Source organism: Fusarium graminearum, chromosome 4, assembly GCF_000240135.3.
Source record: "Fusarium graminearum PH-1 chromosome 4, whole genome shotgun sequence".
NCBI lineage: Eukaryota > Fungi > Ascomycota > Sordariomycetes > Hypocreales > Nectriaceae > Fusarium > Fusarium graminearum.
Genome location: NC_026477.1, coordinates 5730016 through 5750568, shown reverse-complemented (window position 1 = coordinate 5750568; position 20553 = coordinate 5730016). Strand labels below are relative to the sequence as shown.

Below are 20553 nucleotides of genomic sequence, written 5' to 3'. Positions count from 1 at the left end.
TTGGCAGAATAAATTTGCATAAATTTTGGGTTATTGGGCACGGGGGCGTCTTGTGGTTTACATAAATATCTTTACTCTGAAAGAACTGGTGTCGAATTGGCATACAAGATTGGGCAACAGGACATGACTAGGACCATATCACTCGACTGCAATACAGACTTGATTTATGTTTTTTTTTATGTTTTATTCCAAATGTACATTCTGACATTATGATATTACACAAAATCCCATTCGCAAAACTCCGCTAATGATCCAAATTTTGTTTACAGCTTGCTCTTACCGTCGGTCCTGAGCTCAGCAGCAGCACCGGCGATGGCGGGCTTGCCAGTCTCCTTGACCTTGGACTGGAAGATGATCTTGTTGCCCTCGCGCCACATCTCGGTGACAATGGTCTGACCGGGGATGACAACACCGGCGAAGCGGACCTTGATGTTCTTGAAAGCACCGAAGCGCTCGTAGACAGCCTTTCCGGCAACACCGAAGCTGCAGAGGCCGTGGAGGATGGGGGCCTTGAAGCCACCAACCTTGGCAAACTCGGGATCGATATGGAGAGGGTTGTAGTCGCCGCTCAGGCGGTAGATAGCAGCCTGGTCGTCATTTGTGGGGGACTCGACGACAACGTCGGGAGCGCGAGCAGGGGGCTTGTTGGCAGCAGTGGCAGAACCGCGGTCAGCACCACGCTTGGGACCGCCCCAACCACCAGTACCGCGGAGGAAGACGCTGGCTTCGTTGTAGAAGACATCCTCACCGGTGTTGGCGTCAACAGTAGTGGTGGAGCTTCGGGCAATAGAAGCATTGCCCTTGTCAACGACCTCGAGGAGGCGACCTCGGCTAACAAGGCGGGCGTTGGTGGGGATAGGGAACTTGCGGATCTCGAGGTATTGCTCTCCGTGGAGCAACATCATGGGAGAGAAGTTGGGCACGATGTTGTCAAAGTCGAAAGGCATCTCGGTGTTGAAAGGAGGAATAACACCGAAAGTGGGAAGGACCTGGAAGTCCTCAGAGCCCTCAAACACGTACTTGAGGTCGGTGCGCTTAGCACCAACACCGAGGTTGTAAAGGATGACATCTCGCTCCTCGTACTTGAACTCGGTAGGCTTGCCCTCCTTGGTGACAGTCTCGGCAATGACCTTCTTGTAATCAGTCTCACCCGAGGACTCCTTGCCCTTGCTTGTGTTTTGCATGTTGGCCATGATCTTCTCGATCGAGTCCTGAGACTTGACAGGGTGGTCAGCGCGGCCATCGAAGGTGACGATGTCCTTCCAGTGCTTGACAACCTCCTCGGGGACGAGAGCAACGTCCACGGGGAAGCCGTGGCCGCCAGTTCGCTGCCATCGAGTCTGACCACACCAGCCGCTGCCAACCTCGTACAAGCCGCCAGTAGGGTTGGGGCACTTGTCACTGCAGAGAGCAAGGACGAGAGGAGCAATGTAGTCGGGCTTGAAAGCCTGAACCATCTCGTCGGGCATGATAGTGGCGGTCATGGCAGTACCAGCGTTGGGAGCGATAGTGTTGACATAGATGCCATACTTGTGGCCCTCGAGAGCAAGGGCGCGAGAGAAACCAAGAATACCACATTTCTATAGACGTTAGTATATTTCGTAAAATGATTAAACAAGTCAACTTACAGCAGCAGCATAGTTGGCCTGGCCAAAGTTGCCGTAAATACCACTGGTTGAAGTGGTGTTCAGAACGCGACCGTACTTCTGCTTGAGGAAGTAAGGCCAAGCAGCCTTGGTGACCTTGTAGGTACCTCGGAGATGGACGTTCAGGACAGGGTCCCAGAGATCGTCGTTCATGTTGGAGAAGGCCTTGTCGCGGAGGATACCGGCATTGTTGACCACGATATCGATGCGGCCAAAGGCATCAATAGCAGCCTTGACGACCTTCTCACCATCTTCAGCGGAGGCCTTGACACCGACGGCCTTGCCACCAAGCTTCTTGATCTCAGCAACCACGGGCTCAGGGTCGGCCAGATCGTTGACGACAACTGATGCGCCGTACTTGGCGAAAGCAAGAGCATAAATGCGACCAATACCAGCACCACCGCCTGTGACAAGAGCGACACGGCCGGTGAAGTCGGGGTTCTCGCCTTGCTCAGCAGGACCCATCTTCATAGAGTCCTCAAGCAATGTGAGGAAATCGTTGGGACCTGTGGGATATTGAGGGTTGGAGTAGTCGACGACCTTACCCCAGTTCTTAATGATAGCTCCGGGGGTGTAAGAGTCGTCAGCCTTGAGGAGGAGACCACTGGAGCGCTCCCATCGAAGCTTAGCCACGTGGCCACCGCCAACCTCAAAGATACCACCAGTCTCCTGTGTGTTGTTCTTGTGAACCAAGACAGCGACGAGGGGAACAACCCATTCGGGCTTGAGTTGCTCGAGGACATCAGGAGGCATGATGGTCTCGGTCATTCTGCTGGCAGCTATCTGACGTCAGTATATGAGATTCGGAAATGAGGCGCGATTAAAACATACCGACAGGCGCAATAACATTGGCCAAGATACCATACTTGATACCCTCCTTGGCCAGAGTCTCTGTGAAACCGACCATGGCGAGCTTGGCAGCGGAGTAGTTGGCCTGACCAAAGTTGCCAAAGAGGCCAGCAGCCGACGCGGTGTTGATGACACGGCCGTACTTTTGCTTGCGGAAATGAGGCCAGGCAGCGCGAGCGCACTTATATGAGCCCTTGATGTGAACCTTGTAGATGAGATCCCAGTCCTCGTCCTTCATGTTCTTGAAGCTGATATCTCGCAGGATACCGGCGTTGTTGATGAGGATATCGATTCGGCCGAAGGCGCTGATGGCGGTCTCAATGATGCGCTCGCCGTTCTCTACTGAGTCGTAGTTGGCGACAGCCTTGCCGCCAGCGGCCTTGATCTCGTTGACGACAACATCGGCAGCCTGTCGCGACAAGAGTTAGCTATATGCGCTTGCGCCGAGGGAAAGCTACTGTTTGCTGTGTTGTTACGAACCTTTGATGAGTTACCCTCGCCCTTTGAAGTGACACCAAGATCGTTGACGACAACGCTGGCACCGCGGGAGCCGAAGAAAGTGGCATATGCCTTTCCAAGACCACCGCCAGCACCAGTGACGACAACAACTTGGCCGTCGTATCTCAACTGCTCTGCCATGATGGTGTGTGATATGATATGCGACAGAAGGTGGGTATATAATAGAACACGCTTGATATATGATGAGGCAGGAAAAGACAGAAGAGTTGAAGTTGGAGATGAGGATGAGGAATGAATCAAGAATGAAAAAAAGAATTGGGGAGGCAGCGCAACGAGCAGCTCTTAACAAGCTTGGGCCGGGCCTGGTTGCAACTCAAACGACCGGGACCTTGTCTACTTGTGAAGGGGAAGCCTCGGCTTCTATGGGGTACCGAGGGGACTGGTTGCGGGGAATACGCTAGGCCGAGTTAAGAAACGGACCTGGGTTCACATGTAAAGAAGGATCAAAGGGCAGATGAAGTCATGTCATGCGGATGAATTAGTTCATGTCACATGTTTGTAACCAAGAGTAAGATGTAAGCTGGGGAAGACAATTGGAGGTTACATAGATCTGGGGTAGGTAGTTGCTGGTTGGATTATAACAGGTTACAGTATGTGTCTTGTAGATGCAGTCACAAGCCGAGAAACAAGATAATTATGATATAACTATTCCAGACACAGAAGATGTATCTTAATTATCAAGCTGTACTACTAAGTAAAACTTGTATTATTATTCCACCTTACCTTTGTTGATACATTCTTCTTCACCTTGCCTTGTAGACTGCATAGGTATTTACTTACATCCACCTCTGCCGACCTCTCATACCGACCGGCTACGGACAATAATTCCCCACAAATGCCTCTCTCTCTAAACTCCCCGCAAAATCAAACCCGATCAAGACAGGCCAGACCCAGACCAAGACCACAGACCTAGACCCAAACTCGCAGCGCCACAAGCAAGTCTGATTTGCTGATCTCCAGCTAGCACCGTCATATTCTCTTGTCTCTTTGTCTTTGTCTCGGCCGTGAATTGCCCGACCAAAAAATTAAGGCAATTGACTGACAATATCACACACTCAATCAATCATTCATTCTATGGCTGCACTACCACTCTCGGACTACCTCTCACATGCAATACCCTCCTTATCCTTATCTTGATTTATTATAGTACTTACTCAACTTGGATTGAAGACTTCTCTCATCATGGCTCCCCACTTCGTTGATGATAAAACTGAGATTTGCCTGCCATTCATCCTCGCTCAGCTCAAACTCCACCGCGAAGAGTCTCCCGACCGCCCCTTTGTCATCGGTCTCAATGGTATCCAGGGCGCCGGCAAGTCTACCCTTGTCAAGTCTCTGAGCAAGGCCCTGGAAAGTCAAAATGTGCCGACCTTGGTCTGCAGCATAGACGAATTCTACCTCACTCGTCAGGACCAAGTTGCCCTGGCTGAGTCTGACCCTGAAAATGCCCTCATCCAGCACCGCGGGGAGCCCGGTAAGAAATCTCATTTCAGTTCATCAATAAACAAACACTCCTAACAAACAACCACAGGAACTCATGACTTGCCCCTTGCAAAAGCTTTCTTTGAGGCAGTACTAAAAGGGGAGCCCACAAAACTGCCAAAATATGACAAGGCTATCAAGGGCGGCAAAGGAGATCGCCTTCCTGAGTCTGAATGGACTCTTGTAAACCAGCCTGGCCAACCCAAAATCCAGGCCATTATTCTCGAGGGATGGTGTGTAGGCTTCCGCCCTCTAACGCGTGAGGGCGTAGAAGCAAGACTCAACATGCCCAACCGCACTCTCAAACAGCACAAGCTCGAGCATCTCTTATTCATCAACGAGAAGCTGTCAGAGTACAACACCCTCACGGATTCTTTCGACTCCTTTATCCAGATCGACGCCGAGGACCTTGGCTATGTCTACGGCTGGAGACTAGAGCAAGAGGATCATTTGCGTGAGGAAAGGGGCGACCCAGAAGCTGGAATGTGCTCGCAGGAGGTTGTCAAATTCGTTGACGGCTACTATCCAGCTTACGAGCTCTACACCGACAGACTGCGAAAAGGAGTCCTGGCCAACCGACCAGGCCGACAATTGCGGATGGTGGTAGGTCGTGACAGAAAAGTAAAACATGTTCGAAGAATCTAAAAGGGGGGACGACATACTCAACTCAATCACACAAAAAGAAGACTCCAAAATCCATTACGACTAGACATTAATGAACCACTTGCGGTCCTGAACCGTTTCAACAGAACCACCATATTCCCCTACAAACAGCGTGACAACTTCTATAAACTTTGGTAATCTATAATGAAGTATCTAAAGGGCTATAAATAATTCGAAATCACTCTTCATTTTTTGTGCACTCCCGCAAACCATTCGAAAAAATCACGCTCCCAATGTCGAGCAAATCAGCCTCAACTCCATCATAATGCAGTCATATCGGTCGTAAAACTCATTCCTCACAAAATTCCGTCGGTAATGTATCCATGTTTCATGAGGTCTTGTCCTCCACCACTCGTTGACCATCTTGCTTCATCCTTGAGAGCTTTCGGTCGACAGCTTCTGTTCTCAGGCGAACAGCTTCCTCGCGATCGGCCGCTTCCTGCTCAAACTCCTGAATGATATTGCGCTTATGTCTCCTCGACTCCATAAGTCGTTGCATCAAACCGCTAAACTCACTGACAAACCAATCCCCAGATGTTTCCCAATTTTCAATCGACATGTTGGAGAAGAGGTCATGCTGTTCCTGCTCGTCAACATGACGAAATTGGTCCAACTTGGCCTCTATATTTTCAGAATTAACTCCAGTCCCCTTTTGTTCATCCTTTGACGGGTCAAAATCAAAAGGTTGTTGTTGAAGGGTGTTGAATGACATGGATCTCAAAGCAGAGTCGTTGTACTCCGGGTCTGGGCGGCGCCGTTTGTTGTCTTGGCGATTCATTCTTGGGACCGGGTTCGTAACAGCCGGTATGCTCTCCAACATAGTTCTTTGGATCACAGGCTGGGCCGTCCGAGGCCTTGGTGTTGCATGCTCCTCCTCTTGCGAAGAGGTCTCCACATCCTCATCATCCACATGCTGCACAGCAGGCTGTCGTGCGGTCTCATTTCTATGGTTGCTTTGCCATTGCGTCTGATGACGCTTGGGTGAGGGACTCATCACCCGGTTCGCATCATAGGCTTCTGACCGGCCACTGTGTGATTTTCGAATCCTCACTTCACGCATAGGAAGTCTAGAGTCAAGTCTGGCTGGCGATTCGGGACGAGCTCGCCCATGATCATATTGAGGATTGACCTTTCCATGTCTAACGTTCATATTGTCCTGAAAACCATCGCCCATATGGTCGATATTGTGTCGTTGAGGCCGACTGATCACATTCATGCGTAGGTCATCCCCAACTGTGAACAAATCACTTGTCGGCGCGGTTCGTTGGAATCGGTTGCGATCAGGTTGTCGGTGTTGTGGAATGTTCTTCTTGAGATCTTGAGTTAACTCGAGCCCGAGCCTAACGGGTTCAGCAGGTTCGTTGTATGGAGTAGTCAGACCAGACTCTAGGAAATTCTCATCAAGTTGTGAGCCAGAAAAAAGGTCCGGACGCCCGTTCGAGTTGGTCTTGCCGCGATCATTGGGAGAAGATACCACCGAGAGCTGCGGTGAACGGGGCGGTGGTTGGCTGAAAGGATGGTTCTGTCTCGGGGGAGCGGTGTTTCTACCACCAAGCCCCTGGATCTCTCTTGGGAAACTAGCAGGGCGAGGCACAGGAGCTGGAGGCGGATGAGGATTATGTGGCGGCTCTGCGCTCGATGGCTTGATCTCCACTTGTGATTGAGGTTCATTTTTTATGCCAGCGTTGGCAAAGGCCAGAAGGCGACCGCCTTTATCCTTTAAGCTTGGTGGCATCGTGTGGTTTGCTTGGTTCCATGTAGATTTGTTCCGAAAGGGTTGAAGTGATGTTGGCGCGCTTCCCGTTACGCGATGGCCTTTCCCTTTTGCGACAATGGGATGTTTCGTCGGTTCGTGGTGTCGCATAGATGAAGTTTGTTACTGATGAATGGGAAAGAATGGACCATTTGCTTAAAGCGGTCGATTGGCTGGGTTAAAAGCAAAAATAGGGAGGCTAGACGCAAGAAACAAATGGCAAAAGGGATGTTTGGGTATTCGTGGTGGGCAAGCTTGCGTGTGCAAACCTGGCTGAGTTGTTGATAGAGTCAAGTCGGGTATGTTTATATAAATTCGCTGGCGCGGTTTCACCTTCCATGCCTGCCCAACAGGGGTCGCGCTCTGGGGAAAGAACGATGCGCCTGTAGAGTCGCGACGTCAGGTGACGTTGGCGGGGTGTTCAGTGAGTGGACATCAACACCATGGCGATCCCTGCATCTTTGAACAACTTGACTTATACGAGCTTCAAGAATAATTGTTCAACAACTTTTTCGAATATATCGAATGACTAATTAAGATTCATGCATATCAAATTTATCTTATCTCAATGGTACACAATAGCAAGGGCCAATACCTTGGACCCCTTCAAAACGACCAGGCCGTAGTGTTGTGTCCTGCTGGCAGTTATCTCTAGACACTTCAGCCAGGTCTTGGGGAAGACTTTTCCTTCAATCTCGATCCCTGCTACTATCCTGCTTTGATTCTACCATCTTCATTAAGTTTCAGTACCATATATTACGATGTGAAAGGCCCAGCCGAACCAGCAACAGAAAGATAACATCGGAAGATCCAAATCATACGTTTTGGACAATGAACATCGTGAAAAGCTTGGACATGTTGAGTTGTTATTGCTTATGAGGCGTCATTGACTGTCTCATGAACTAGTGTTGACGTATCGGGTACTCCGAATGCCGCAGCAAGTAGTGACCGTACTGTTAAGATTCGGCATACTAAGCTCTGCATATAGGTACTCCTCTTGTAGTTCTGAGTCTCGGAAACATATGCAACGAGATTTCGATTAGTCACATGAAATATCGAAGCCATCTCGCGCGAGCCGTTCAGTCTCGACGCCATCGACATATTCGGACCGTCCGATGAACCACCATGCAGCGCTATGGCTTCTCAACGCATTTCATAGCCTCTCACTGGTGATTTCATGCTCCGTGTGAATCACATGTTATGCCGCTGAGACCGGTTGATAAATTTGATGACCAGACGATGTTGGCTCTCGAAGGCGGTGGTTCCGCTGCTGTTGCTTCTTTACATCATTTAAAGAGATATATCATCGTGAGTATGGCTCCCTTCAAGCTCATCATCAAGCACATTCGATTCCATATTATTCAATATGCACAGTATCGCCTTATATTCACTTCTCTGTCTTGCCTTGGCTTTATGTTCGAATGCTCTGCCTGGGCCTGTTGCTCGAATCCAGCGGAAAGGGCCATGCTCTGGCAATACGCCCTCTACTCGCAATCAATGGTGTGGATATGATATTCACAGCGATTATTACTCTGTCATTCCCGATACTGGTGTGACAAGAGAATACTGGCTGGAAATCAGTGAAATCGTCTTCACTCCCGATGGAATCCCAAGATTCGCCCAGGCTATCAATGGGACTGTACCTGGTATGATTCCTTACACAAAGCAGATAAGTTAGGCTCTAACATACTAGGCCCGACGATATTTGCCGACTGGGGAGACAATGTTGTAGTTCACTTGACGAGCAACCTCAAGACTTCGACCAATGGCTCATCCTTTCACTTCCACGGCACTCATCAGAACTATACGAACCCCCAGGATGGCGTCGTTGCTATCACCCAGTGTCCTACAGCCCCTGGCTCTTCTATAACATACAGATGGCGAGCTACTCAGTACGGCACTTCATGGTATCATTCCCACTTTGGCCTTCAGACTTATGATGGTGTCTATGGGGGCTTGATCATCCGTGGTCCAGCAAGCGCCAACTACGACGAGGATGTTGGAACTATCATGCTCAGTGATTGGTCTCATCGAACTGTTAATGAAATTCTGCCTGAAGTTCAGCGGAAAGGTCCTTACCCGATGGACAATATCCTCATTAACGGCACCAACACGTACAACAAGGAAGGCGAAAAAAATCAGACTGGCGAACGGTTTAGACTGGACTTTGAAGAGGGCAAAACATATCGATTGCGTCTTGTCAACACTGGAATCGATACTCTCTATAAATTCTCCATCGATCATCACACTCTTAAAGTTATTGCTGTGGATTTTGTTTCTATCGAGCCATACGAGACTGACCATGTCAACATCGCAATTGGTATGCCTCTCCTAGTTATTCTCTTCCGCAACCTCTAACACTCTTTAGGTGAACGCATGGATATTCTCGTTACCGCCAATCAAGCTTCAAAAACATCGTCTTTTTGGCTCCGCGCCCTTCCTCAGCTCGACTGCACCAAGAACGCCAACCCACAAAACGCCTTGGGGATTGTATCATACTCTTCCAACAGTTCGACACCCACAACAAAAGGACGAAAATATGTTGATCACTGCGAAGATGAACCATATGAAAGCATTGTGCCTATTGTTCCCCACACCGTCGGGCCCCCGGATATGGAGGTCGTCGAGAATGCCAACCGATCCTGGAATTCCGATGGTATTATCAAGTGGTCCCTCAACAGTACCACCATGATCGCTGAATGGGACCACCCTTCACTCCTTAAGCTCGGTCACAATGTCTCATTCACCGAGTCTAACGCCGTGATTCATGTCCCAAAGAAGGACGCATGGGTCTACCTCGCTATTGAGACGGAACTCGACATTTCTCACCCGATCCATCTGCATGGCTTTGACTACCACATTCTCGCTCAGGGTGTTGGGCCGTATGGTTCCAACGTCACACTCAAAACAGACAATCCACCGCGCCGTGATACTGCCCTCCTACCTGCTAAGGGGCATTTGGTGATCGCCTTCCTGACAAATAATCCAGGTGTATGGCTCCTGCACTGTCACATCGGGTGGCATGCTGCTGAAGGTTTTTCGATGCAATTCGTTGTACGAGAGGAAGAAATTCCTGACTTGGTGTCAGACCAGGAATATGAGGATATGGAGAAGGGCTGCAAGGCGTGGCATGACTTTTCGCACAAAATGGAGATGGAGCAAGATGATTCAGGCATTTGATGAAGTTTACGAATTATGGATATGGATATGTGTGTTATGAATCTAGACTGTATGGTAGATGTCTTATGACTTTGATATGAATATGATTATGACGCCGGTATCAACAGAAAGAACCAGAACAAGAGTGTTGGAATGTATACTGTCAGGTTTGCCAAGCAAGTTTCAATGCTTGCTCACAGATTCCATTCGGCCATTACCAGATCCCAGTTTACTTACAGTACTGAAACCTTTGCCTAGTGTCTTTGTATGCTGTCCGTGTCCCACAAGATGGAGATTGAACACCCTAAGAAACGAGACCAGGTTTTATACCGCCTGTCATATATTGATACAACTTCTTTACACAATGCCCTTATAGATGCTTGATAGTCAAGGCCTCAGGGTATCAGAAACATTGACCGCTAGAAACATAAGAGACAAAATTATTAGGCCAGCTTATGCTGCTTAGACTAGTGTTCTTAGACTACTTATTTTTATACCCTAATACTTAAGAGGCCAACTTCTCTGCTACCCACTCACTACCTGTCAAGGTTACACTGAGGCCATGCAAGTCATCTCGACGCTAGATCTAACCCACAAAAAAGGTTTGCACCAACCCTGCCCACCACAGACGATCGACAGATATTCGACACCAACATTAAAAAGAAATCCTGATCACGCTGGGGATCGAACCCAGAATCTTCTGATTCGTAGTCAGACGCCTTGCCATTGGGCCACGCGACCTTGGATATTGAAGAGCGTCTGAATCTGGCCCTATGTTGGTAGCTCCCATGGTTGACATCCACCTCACTGTATCACAAGCTGCCGTTCGATGCGTCTTGTAGTCGTTTTGGAGTTTTATGGTTTTTCACAAGTCTCATCCCTGGTTTGTTCATGTTATACAACTGCTAGACGCGTTGCAATGGCATAAGTAGGTGGTGAATATGTCTTCATGAGAAACCTTACCTATGGTTCTAACTGGTTTGTCACAAGGGTAGCTGGATCACTTACTATTTGTATCAACTTATCGGTTCATATAATTAAGAAAGAAAAACTACAAATTAAATGGTTATTTCACTCTGTTTGCGAACAGTCTCACTTGTATCATATCTGTTCAACATCTCAAAACCAACCCCTTCAAGTTGTTCCCTTTCTCTGCAGGGTAGCAAAAGCACCTGTGAGTAATCATCAGAAGTATAGATGCAACACCGGTACAGCAATATCTGAAGTACTCATAGAGTTATAGTTCGGAGTCAATCCTTGTTGCTTATCAAGGGTTTTAAACACCAAATCTTTACTTCGTCAATCATCCAACGTCTTAAACGCCTTTCCTATGATAACATCCCCGCCCCACATAAACCCTGATGACTCGCCCCTCCGGCGTCGGCCTTATCAAGCAAAAGTGGCTATACGTTGATAGCTTAAAGAGCAAGAGCTTCACATTCCCCTTCATATCTTCTACCCGTAAACACACAATTAGATCAATTAGACGTCCAATGGCGCCCTTCAACCTCGAAACCTGTGCTAGGCCAAATATCTTGGCCCTCGAGCCCTATCGCTGTGCGCGAGAGCAAGTTGCCCCTCCCCCGCAATCGACACAGAGACAAGACTAACAATTCCCACAGCGACTACAAGGATGATGGGACAAACATCCTCCTCGATGCCAACGAGAACGCGTATGGTCCTTCGCTGAGCTCAGATGTTGCCGATAAGACTGCCAATGGTGTCGATGTCGACCTGCTGGGCCTGCACCGCTATCCCGATCCTCACCAGGAGCCGTTGAAGCAGCTGCTTTGCGAGTTGCGCAACACCCATGCTCACACAAGCAAGACGCTCAAGCCAGAGAACCTGTTTGTTGGTGTTGGAAGTGACGAGGCCATTGATGCTCTGCTGCGTTGCTTTTGCATCCCTGGAAAGGATCGCATTCTTACATGTCCACCTACATACGGCATGTACTCTGTATCTGCCCAGGTCAACGACGTCGCACTGGTCAAGATTCCTCTCCTGGAGGCTCCCTCTTTCAGCATTGATGTGCCAGCTGTTCTTAACGCCTTGACAAACGAGCCTAACATCAAGCTGGTCTACCTTTGCTCACCTGGTAACCCTACTGGTTCACTTCTCGCCAAGTCCGATGTTCAGCAGATCCTCGACCATCCTACATGGAACGGAGTCGTTGTTCTCGACGAGGCTTATATCGACTTTGCCCCCGACAATGCTTCTCTCGCGGAGTGGGTGGCTGAGTTCCCCAACTTGGTAGTCATGCAGACCCTCTCCAAGGCCTTTGGTATGGCTGGTATTCGTCTCGGTGCTGCGTTCACCTCACCTCCCATCGCTCGACTCCTCAACAGCCTCAAGGCCCCTTATAACATTTCAAGCCCCACGAGCGCTCTTGCATCTTACGCTGTCTCCGAAAAAGGCCTTGCCATTATGCGAGACCACCGAGCCCGTCTACTCGAGCAACGTGATCGACTCATTCAGGAGCTGCCCAAGATCCCCGGCGTTGGTCGTCTACGTGGTGGTACTGAAAGTAACTTTATGCTTTACGAGATGCTTAACTCGGCAGGTGAGCCGGACAACAGCATTGCGTTGGCCGTATATGAGAAACTTGCCGAAGGCAAGGGTGTGGTTGTACGATTCAGAGGTAAAGAGCACGGATGTCTAGGATGCCTGCGCATTACAGTCGGCACAGATGCCGAAGTGACAAGATTCTTAGACTCCTTGAAGACAACGTTGGCTGAAGTAAGAGGATCCTAAGTCACGGTGGGGAACAAGACACGGCAAAAAGGCGTTTGAAAGTTAGATCTAGATTCTAGACGTAATCTCGTGAAATTATAAAAGGCAACGCTCGTGGGTACAAGCGTTTTACAAGAATGTTTGTCCTTTAGACCAATCAATAATCAATCCATAGCCCGAACGTCTGTCCATTCTATCCCGTTTAAAATCTAACGAATAATCAATAACTTTTGTCTAGGCCAGTCCCAGGAAAGTGAGGACAGTTACAATACTGAACGATGCAAGGATGAGATCAGCCCGGTACGAACCGGCCGCATCCTCGCTCTTTGTAGGCTTAGGGGGCGAGCCAGACGTTGCTGACGCCGTCTCGGCGGTATTGGAAGACGATGGAGTGCTCTTAATCTTGGACTCGTGAACGTCCATGGCAGCCCAGTCCGTGCTACGAATGACCTTAATATCATCGCCCTTCAGCGGTGCAGGGGCTTGATCCAACAACAATCCCTGAACAATTTCAAGGGCGCACATTTGCTGACCGAGGCCAGGGTTTCCGTCATAACCTTCAACATACCAGCGCTGACCGCACTCACGGCCTGTCTTACCACCAGTGCAGGTCTGAACAGCCGCCTTGGCACTTGGCAAAAGATGGTCATGGACGTGAGCCTTGAGATCAGGTTGCATCTGGACGGAGAGGTACATGAAACGTGACAGGTAACCTTTGAAGGTTTCCATGTCTGCTGTACAACTCTTGACGGTCTCGCAGGCGGCTTCGTACATGACATTGGTGACGTTTCCAAACGGCGCAAAGAACCAGTCGGTGCCTTTGAGCAACCTCCTGCTGCGCTCAGCCCACTCTGGCTTTTCGGTGTAGTTTGCCATAACAGCAGCTCCATAGAGGTAGATGCCCTGAGTGTAAGTAAATGAGTGGTAGACAGTCTTTTGACAGTTGTCCTTGGTGTCGGTGCCGTCGTAAACGTGGTAGTTTCGTTGATCTATAAAACCAACTTCCCACGACCAGTCCCAGATCTTGACGGCCCAATCGAGATATTTGGCATCGCCCGTGATACGACCGAGACGGGCAGCAAGCTGAAAGAAACCGCCGTTGCTGACTGAGTTCTTGTATGTCATGCCGTTGGGGTTGTTTGGGTAGATCTGCCACAGAAGACCACCGTTACACTTTGTTGTGTCCCAACGACTAACAAGCTGATCGAAGACGTTGATGGAAATATCGAGCCAAGACGGCAGGTCCTTGTTGGGCTGAGGAAAGTTTCGCTCAGCAGCTGACAAGACGGCGTTGCCCCAAAAGAAGAGGTCGTCGTTGCCCTCCTCATCGGCATGCTCAACAGGCATGTAGTTGTGACCCTTTCCGAGGTTCGTGGGACCCAGGAGGGCTTCGATTACGACATCGTTGTATGAGTAATCTCCGGTAAGGTGGTAGTAGTCGAGCATGATGCCCCATAGAGCGCCTGCTACCCACCAGTAGTAAGGGTCCTGAAGATCTCCCAAGTCTTTGGGGACTGAAGATATGTTTCCTCTGTAGTAGGACATGGCATCGAAGGCCAATGTTCCAGCAACATCCCTGATGGAGTCTAGAGTTGTTAGTCAAACACTCTTGGATAATACACCACTGAGTCACCTACCGGGATTTGAGGTGTCGAGTGACTTGGGTGCTGTCTTGGTAGCAGTGGCTAGAGAAGCCAGACTGGCCAAGGCCAACGTGCTGAATTTCATGATGGTTGATAGGGTACGTATGTATCGCTCAGCGATGAATAGACTTCTCCTGGAAGATTTGAGTGTGGTGTAGTATGGTGTAAGTTACCAGGTAATGGCTGGGGCTGGTTCTTTTATGTAGAGATTCTCGATTAAGAAGCTTTACTGATGGGCCAGTTAATGCGTGTAGTTTGATGGCTTAAGCAGATGATGTGGCGATGCTGAGTCTAGTTGTAGTAGTGGTCGAATAAGCGGCTTGTTGATGCTGGTGAGGCGTTCAGGTTTTAATAATTGGTAGGCATGAGAAAGAATGATCAGGCCATGGTATTCATGAAAACAAAGTTAAGAAGGGAAGAGGCCGAGGGAGAGATTGCCTGAAAAGATGAAGTAGAAAAGACGGAAAGAAGGACGATAACAGATTTTAACTAGAGGAAGATACAGAATGGAATACGAGAATGCAATAAGCAGAAGCTGAATACACGTCTGATCGTTTTCAGGCTGGTCCTGGCTTGGCTAGACTAGACTAAACGTTGATAGATACGATGGGGGCTAGACTTGGGTTATACGTATTAATGGACGATGGAAGACCTGGGTACCCTAGGTAGCTTGGTGCTTGGTACTTGGTGCATTGCTACTGCTTTCAGATCCAGATCCAGATCCAGGGAGAGCATCTCGAGGAACGAATAACGAGCGAGACTAATAAGACTAAAAGTAGAAAGAGTAAGACTTTTGGTGATGAGCCTCAGACAAAGTGAACCGTTGAATCATGACCTGCCCATGGGTAGTAACTCTCTCCCCGCACCCCTGATGCTTTCGGCGATCAACCGTGCTCTGTAGCCAGTAAAACAAACCATGGTGGTTACAGACATGGGACCTTTAAAGGGCCGGTTGTTTCGAATCACCGCGCGGGTAGTTCATACACGTCAACGAACAAACAACCCCATGATGATCGTCTTTTTTGTTTCCATACAGAAAAAAACTCAAAGTCGATTTGGTGTCAAGTATAAAAGAGTGGATTGGGAAAGGTTCCAGGGGTAAAAATGGCACTAAAACCTCTTAGTTCTTTGGACTGATAGATGTCTTGGGGGAGGTTGATTGATAGGTACGTATTGAAAGTTGGAGAGACAAGGCTTGGCGCCATGATGTTCATGCATTTGTCAATCGGTATTGTTTTGGCAGAAGAGAAGAGTGCATGCTATACCGCAAGGTCCACGTGTAACCATCCATCACTCTTTACATATCAGCCTGTGCATCTGTCAACGCTGCATTAACGTTACCACCATCTATGTCCCTTGCTTGAGGATGGGCTGAGCTGAGCTGAGTCGGTGACGGAAAAAAGAAATCGTCTCAAAAAAAAAAACCATCGAGCCTGACTCAAAGTCGAAACATAAACCTCTAGAAGATGAGATCCTGAAACACGAAACACACCTAGCGTTTCTGCCGATCATTCCGAGGCCAGACTCAGAGACCCGATAGATTCATGGCGGTCTATCACAAGCCAAATGTTATTATCCACGAGATTCGGGCCTAGACATCATATGCGAGGGCGAAAAAGAAGCTCATGGCCAAGCTTCTTCTCGTCTGGTCTTGGATGTGGAGATACATTGCACATGGAATCATGTCTCCGCATTCCCTCTGTACTCTCCTCTCTCTTTCGAGGATTCTTGCCAAAGTTTGTGTTTCCTTTTGAGTTGTTGTAACTGTCATATCGTGTTACCTACCGTTTTGTCACAGGCTACCTTCTCGTTCAAAACCTTGATACCACCACATTCATTAGCACCATTGTGGTCACTTGTGATCGATCCATCTTCATATCCAACGACCATACATAAACGGCATTCTTGAGCATGCGTGGCGAGTATTGAACTTTATGTTAGTCTTTTGACCGAATGATAGTCTTTTGCGAAATGTACTATCTCTAGCCAAGCATGTCTCTGAAAACAGCCCGCCCTTCGTTTGCCCATCTCCCCATCTTTGCCTCCATTCCCACCGCCGCGTAATCGTTAAAGAATGTTCAATTGTCAACAAACCTTGAAAATGAAGATGTTATTGGCTGTTGACTGCGTGTCGAGATCATTTAAGCTGGTACACTTTCTCATTACATAGGAGATTCACGGCATGAAAGTTAAGCAGAGGCGAGTAAGATCCTTCTTTCTTCTCTCTATGATGTTTATATTTTTATATTGTCAAGAAGCTACCGCATCTGTAAACATGGGAAACTGATATTCATTGATCGCTGCATATCTCAAATCGACGCAAAAGGCAAAAATAGTCGACAACGACAGGATTCGAACCTGCGAGGCCGAAGCCAATAGATATCCAATCGGTATGATTCAAGTCTATCTCCTTAACCACTCGGACACGTTGTCTAGTTTTGATTGCGTACTGTGCAACTAAGTATGCAATATGTAGGTAGCCTCTTGAACCTGTAGTTAACCTTGACATGTCCAGAGCCAAATTACACCATATCATAGAACAGTTGGTTTCGACGTTTCTTTTTTAACATTGATCAGGTTCATCTATAACAGCTATTAATAAACACAATTAATTTTCATGCTTCTGCATTCACGTAAAATTCCCAACATGCAGGTCATTTCAATGTTTCATTCTGAATGTGTTCTTTGGACTTGAATGAAATTGCAGTATTCTACCAAGACAATGCCAAAAAGATAAAAATGCTCGCTTATGCTCTGTAACAGGATGTTCCGTCATAATTCGTGTTCTCATAAAGAATTTGCCAAGCAAGCGCAAATAGACCATGCTAACTCACAGCCAGCCAGCCACCAACATGCAAAAGGTTGCCACAAGAGTAATCCTCATAACGTTGACATCCAAACCTGTTGCTGAACTGCTGCCATCCGTAGCTAACGGTAGCGAAACGAACTCTGTAGGCGTGGTCAAGGCAGCAGTGACAGGGTCAGGATCTTCAGGCAATGGGCCCATGGTCAAGATGCCCCATTCAGCCTCCTCTCCGGTAAAGGTTGATTTCCATACTACTTCGGTTGGTCCAGTGTGAACACCGTCATTGTAACCCTCGTCGAAGCTGGAGTATCCAGAGCATGTTGCTTCGGTTGTACCTTGCAGACTGCACTCCAAGTTTGCCGTTCTGTATTGCATTAGCAGGGTGACAGGATACTACTCAAAGAAGAGGAAAAGACATACAATCTTGATGGGTGAGTTCCGTGGAATCGAACGGTATCAGGACCTTCGACAAGAATAAAGGGAAACTCGAGAGAAAGATCGCACTCTGGAGGGGTGGAGCCGTTTGGATCTGGACAGAATATCGTATATGTTGTCTCATGGGCCTGCTCGTCGCTTGAAATGATGCTACCGCGGACCAGGGACCAGGACTCCTTGTTGTAGTATGGCAAGTATATAGGCGCTGTGGTGATAGTGGGAGGCTCTTGTTCGGCATATGCGACACTATTCACAGCCAGCAACGCCAGTAGAGTTGAAGTGAGTCCCAACATGGTTTGCGCTGCACTGTACTGTAGGCTGGATCGTCGCGCGCAGGGATAAAAAAGGTTCGCAGATAGGGCAGTCTAGCCAATCAAAGGTTGTCGAGGTGTATGTTTGTGTAGTAGAGGCGCGTGCGAATACAGTACAAGGGCTCTTTAGTTACTTGAGGTACCTGTACTCTGTAGGATTCCTCGTCTCTGGACGCGAAATGGCAACGTGATTGTTTTGAGATGGAAGACTGTCCCTTTTTCTCTCACTCGTTTGGAAGAGAAACTGGGATGGGACTCGGGAGGGGCCAGCAAAGACGTGAGCCAAGCATCGGCGGAGAGTGCCAAGGCCTGGGCGACCGAGGCTGAAGTCTGGAGCTACTTGACTTAGGAGTTGGTGATATCAGTGTATGGAGTGCAGGTGAGTGTATGTACGTGTAGATGCAATAGAGGACGTGAAATAAAGTACATAATTGAGATCATATCTACAGAGTCCATCTTGAGTCAAAGAGTAATCGGAAAACCGGCTTCAAAATGTCAGACGGATGAATTTCTTGCGACGTGCCAAGACTGAGAAATCGGAATGAAACTTTGATGCCAAGACTTAATGCCAAGACCTTTTTATTATCTAACTCTGCTCGTTAATTTACCCCAGTACGGAGTAGGAGTAGCTCACCAAACCCAGCCAGCCTTGCCAGCCCAAACAGTACCATGTCATTATAATAGCACCGACAAGAGGGATACATTTCCTGTTACAGATTCACCTTGTTCAGGGTGTCCCTTGACCTTGAACTACATTGAGCCTGCCGAGTACTAGTCTGCTACGGAGTGACAGGGCGCTCATTATTACTCCGTACTCCGTGCCTATGCAATCGATACTATGGTTAAAGCCTAGATCTCTTCTTACCCGAATGCTACCTACCTTCACTTCAACTCGTACGAGAACAAGGATATTACACCGGTCAAAGAATGCGCTATCCCATGAGACTAACTCTATTCAATTAATGCTTCAGAAATAACCATCAGTCAATAGTCTCAACTATTACCAACACAACCAACAGATACCAAACCATTAAACTACTAGATAATTCCCCGTAGTCATACTCTAAAAAGACCTCTTCTCCACCATCAAGCACCACCAACCTCGAGACTGGCTGAAGATCAATACATTTGACTCTTCCTTGGTTGTAAATCTCCCGCTTCCTTTCTCCAATCCTCTGTCTTTTTCCCTTGCATTTTCCCCCTTGCCCTACAAGGCCCGAGTGGGTGGCACCAAGGCGGATCCTCGGAGTACTAAAGCCGTTCTCATTTCCTTTTTTCACCTCTGAAAAGGTAAGTGTTTCGAGAATTAGCGCCATCACTATCTAAGCGACCTCCGAAGGATTCACTCACTCAATTACAATGATTGGGTAGGTGACTCTCAGGCCCTTTTGTTAGGACTGACACGGTAGGCAGGTAGGAAGGTAGTTACTAGTGTACTCTGTAAGAAAATGGGTAAAAGGAGATCGTCTGCCTCTTTATTGTCTTGCGTTGACTACTATCGTTGTTTTTGAAGCATCTACAGTCGATCCTTTACCTTCGTTTTCAGGTCCAACCCAATACATTCATTTTATTACTCAACTACTACCACTCGTTAATAATAAACAAATACAACCCGTCAAAATGGTTCGATCTCTTGCTCTTTTCGCTGGCGCCATTGCCACTGTCGCCGCCGCCCAGACAACCACTGTCAACTTCTTCCTCCCCGGATTCGATAAGCAGGCTCTCGTGGGATCCGTCGTCGCCGTCAAGGGCGAGGCTACTACTGTCGCCATTAGCTGCCCCGATGGAACTGACCCCAGCGAGTGCGGCGTCCAGGAAACGCGCACTATCGTTGGTGGTGCCTCCACCATGGACATTAGCTACTCTTACAGCCCTCCCGAGGAGTATGGCGGTGGTTACATGTAAGTATCTGCATTTTTGCAGAGCTGGTGCTCACGAAAGTACTAAACTAACATATCTTCAGGGATAACAGAACTGGCTGCAAACTGGACCCCAAGAAGGATGTGGCCTTCTGCTCTGCCGAGGCAACAGAAGTCATTTCTGGTGTTACCGAGTCCATGGCCGCCACAACTGCTCTCAGCGGATACAAGCAGCTCATCATGCCCATCACCATCACTGCCGGCGCCGAGAAGCTAAACGGTAACGCCGCCACTGCCACTGCCTCTGCCTCTGGATCCGAGGCTACCACTGCCGACAAGCCCAAAGACACTGGTGCCCAGTCTACTGGTTCTGCCACTACTTCTGGCACCGATGCCGATGCCACTCCCTCTCCCGTTGAGTCTGATAACGCTGCCGGTCCCATGGTGACCCAGAACGCCATCCTGGCTGTCGCTGCCGTTGTCGGTGGTGCTGCCATGCTGCTGTAAAAGTCGCAAACGAGAAGGAAAGATGATGATTTGGCAACACGTTAAGCAGTAATGATATCTAATTAAAGCCATTCAATTTCATGACAAATCATACATGCCATTCCGGTCGAGGATCATTCAGGGAGTGTGTCTTTATTGCCGTGATAACGTTCCTTGCAGCATCCAACTCAGTGTCTCGCAACAAAGTACAA

The 20553-nt window shown here is 48.4% G+C and overlaps 8 protein-coding genes and 2 non-coding genes across 10 annotated transcripts; 4 read left to right on the top strand and 6 right to left on the bottom strand.

Annotated features, from left to right (window-relative positions):
• Positions 1 to 59: 59 nt before the first annotated feature.
• FGSG_09643 (peroxisomal hydratase-dehydrogenase-epimerase) lies at positions 60 to 3199 on the bottom strand. Its single transcript, XM_011329762.1, has 4 exons — positions 2976 to 3199; positions 2478 to 2904; positions 1629 to 2425; positions 60 to 1580 (listed from the first exon to the last, which is right to left on the bottom strand). The coding sequence occupies exons 1-4, from the start codon at positions 3132 to 3134 to the stop codon at positions 264 to 266; spliced, it is 2700 nt and encodes an 899-aa protein (XP_011328064.1). The 5' UTR covers positions 3135 to 3199; the 3' UTR covers positions 60 to 263.
• A 997-nt stretch (positions 3200 to 4196) lies between these two features.
• On the top strand, positions 4197 to 5141 carry FGSG_09644 (uncharacterized protein; the record flags this gene model as incomplete). Its single annotated transcript, XM_011329761.1, has 2 exons — positions 4197 to 4488; positions 4546 to 5141. The coding sequence occupies 2 exons, from the start codon at positions 4197 to 4199 to the stop codon at positions 5139 to 5141; spliced, it is 888 nt and encodes a 295-aa protein (XP_011328063.1).
• A 346-nt stretch (positions 5142 to 5487) lies between these two features.
• On the bottom strand, positions 5488 to 6894 carry FGSG_09645 (uncharacterized protein; the record flags this gene model as incomplete). The annotated part of the gene is made up of 1 exon (XM_011329760.1): positions 5488 to 6894. One exon carries the CDS (start codon positions 6892 to 6894, stop codon positions 5488 to 5490), a length of 1407 nt encoding a protein of 468 aa, XP_011328062.1.
• Positions 6895 to 8278: 1384 nt separating this feature from the next.
• On the top strand, positions 8279 to 10092 carry FGSG_09646 (uncharacterized protein; the record flags this gene model as incomplete). Its single annotated transcript, XM_011329759.1, has 3 exons — positions 8279 to 8558; positions 8606 to 9232; positions 9281 to 10092. The coding sequence occupies 3 exons, from the start codon at positions 8279 to 8281 to the stop codon at positions 10090 to 10092; spliced, it is 1719 nt and encodes a 572-aa protein (XP_011328061.1).
• Positions 10093 to 10740: 648 nt separating this feature from the next.
• Positions 10741 to 10812, bottom strand: FGSG_20741. The gene has a single exon. It is a non-coding gene; the product is annotated as a tRNA-Arg (tRNA).
• Positions 10813 to 11563: 751 nt separating this feature from the next.
• FGSG_09647 (histidinol-phosphate aminotransferase) lies at positions 11564 to 14184 on the top strand (the record flags this gene model as incomplete). The annotated part of the gene is made up of 2 exons (XM_011329758.1): positions 11564 to 11638; positions 11694 to 14184. Coding segments are annotated over 2 exons (1204 nt in total), but the record flags the coding sequence as incomplete, so codon positions are not given.
• Positions 13036 to 14529, bottom strand: FGSG_09648 (uncharacterized protein; the record flags this gene model as incomplete). The annotated part of the gene is made up of 2 exons (XM_011329757.1): positions 13036 to 14264; positions 14439 to 14529. The coding sequence occupies 2 exons, from the start codon at positions 14527 to 14529 to the stop codon at positions 13036 to 13038; spliced, it is 1320 nt and encodes a 439-aa protein (XP_011328059.1).
• A 2252-nt stretch (positions 14530 to 16781) lies between these two features.
• FGSG_20742 lies at positions 16782 to 16877 on the bottom strand. The gene has a single exon. It is a non-coding gene; the product is annotated as a tRNA-Ser (tRNA).
• Positions 16878 to 17023: 146 nt separating this feature from the next.
• On the bottom strand, positions 17024 to 17978 carry FGSG_09649 (uncharacterized protein; the record flags this gene model as incomplete). Its single annotated transcript, XM_011329756.1, has 3 exons — positions 17024 to 17036; positions 17279 to 17614; positions 17671 to 17978. 3 exons carry the CDS (start codon positions 17976 to 17978, stop codon positions 17024 to 17026), a joined length of 657 nt encoding a protein of 218 aa, XP_011328058.1.
• A 1515-nt stretch (positions 17979 to 19493) lies between these two features.
• FGSG_09650 (uncharacterized protein) lies at positions 19494 to 20445 on the top strand. Its single transcript, XM_011329755.1, has 2 exons — positions 19494 to 19897; positions 19960 to 20445. Exons 1-2 carry the CDS (start codon positions 19617 to 19619, stop codon positions 20360 to 20362), a joined length of 684 nt encoding a protein of 227 aa, XP_011328057.1. The 5' UTR covers positions 19494 to 19616; the 3' UTR covers positions 20363 to 20445.
• The last annotated feature ends 108 nt before the right edge of the window (positions 20446 to 20553 follow it).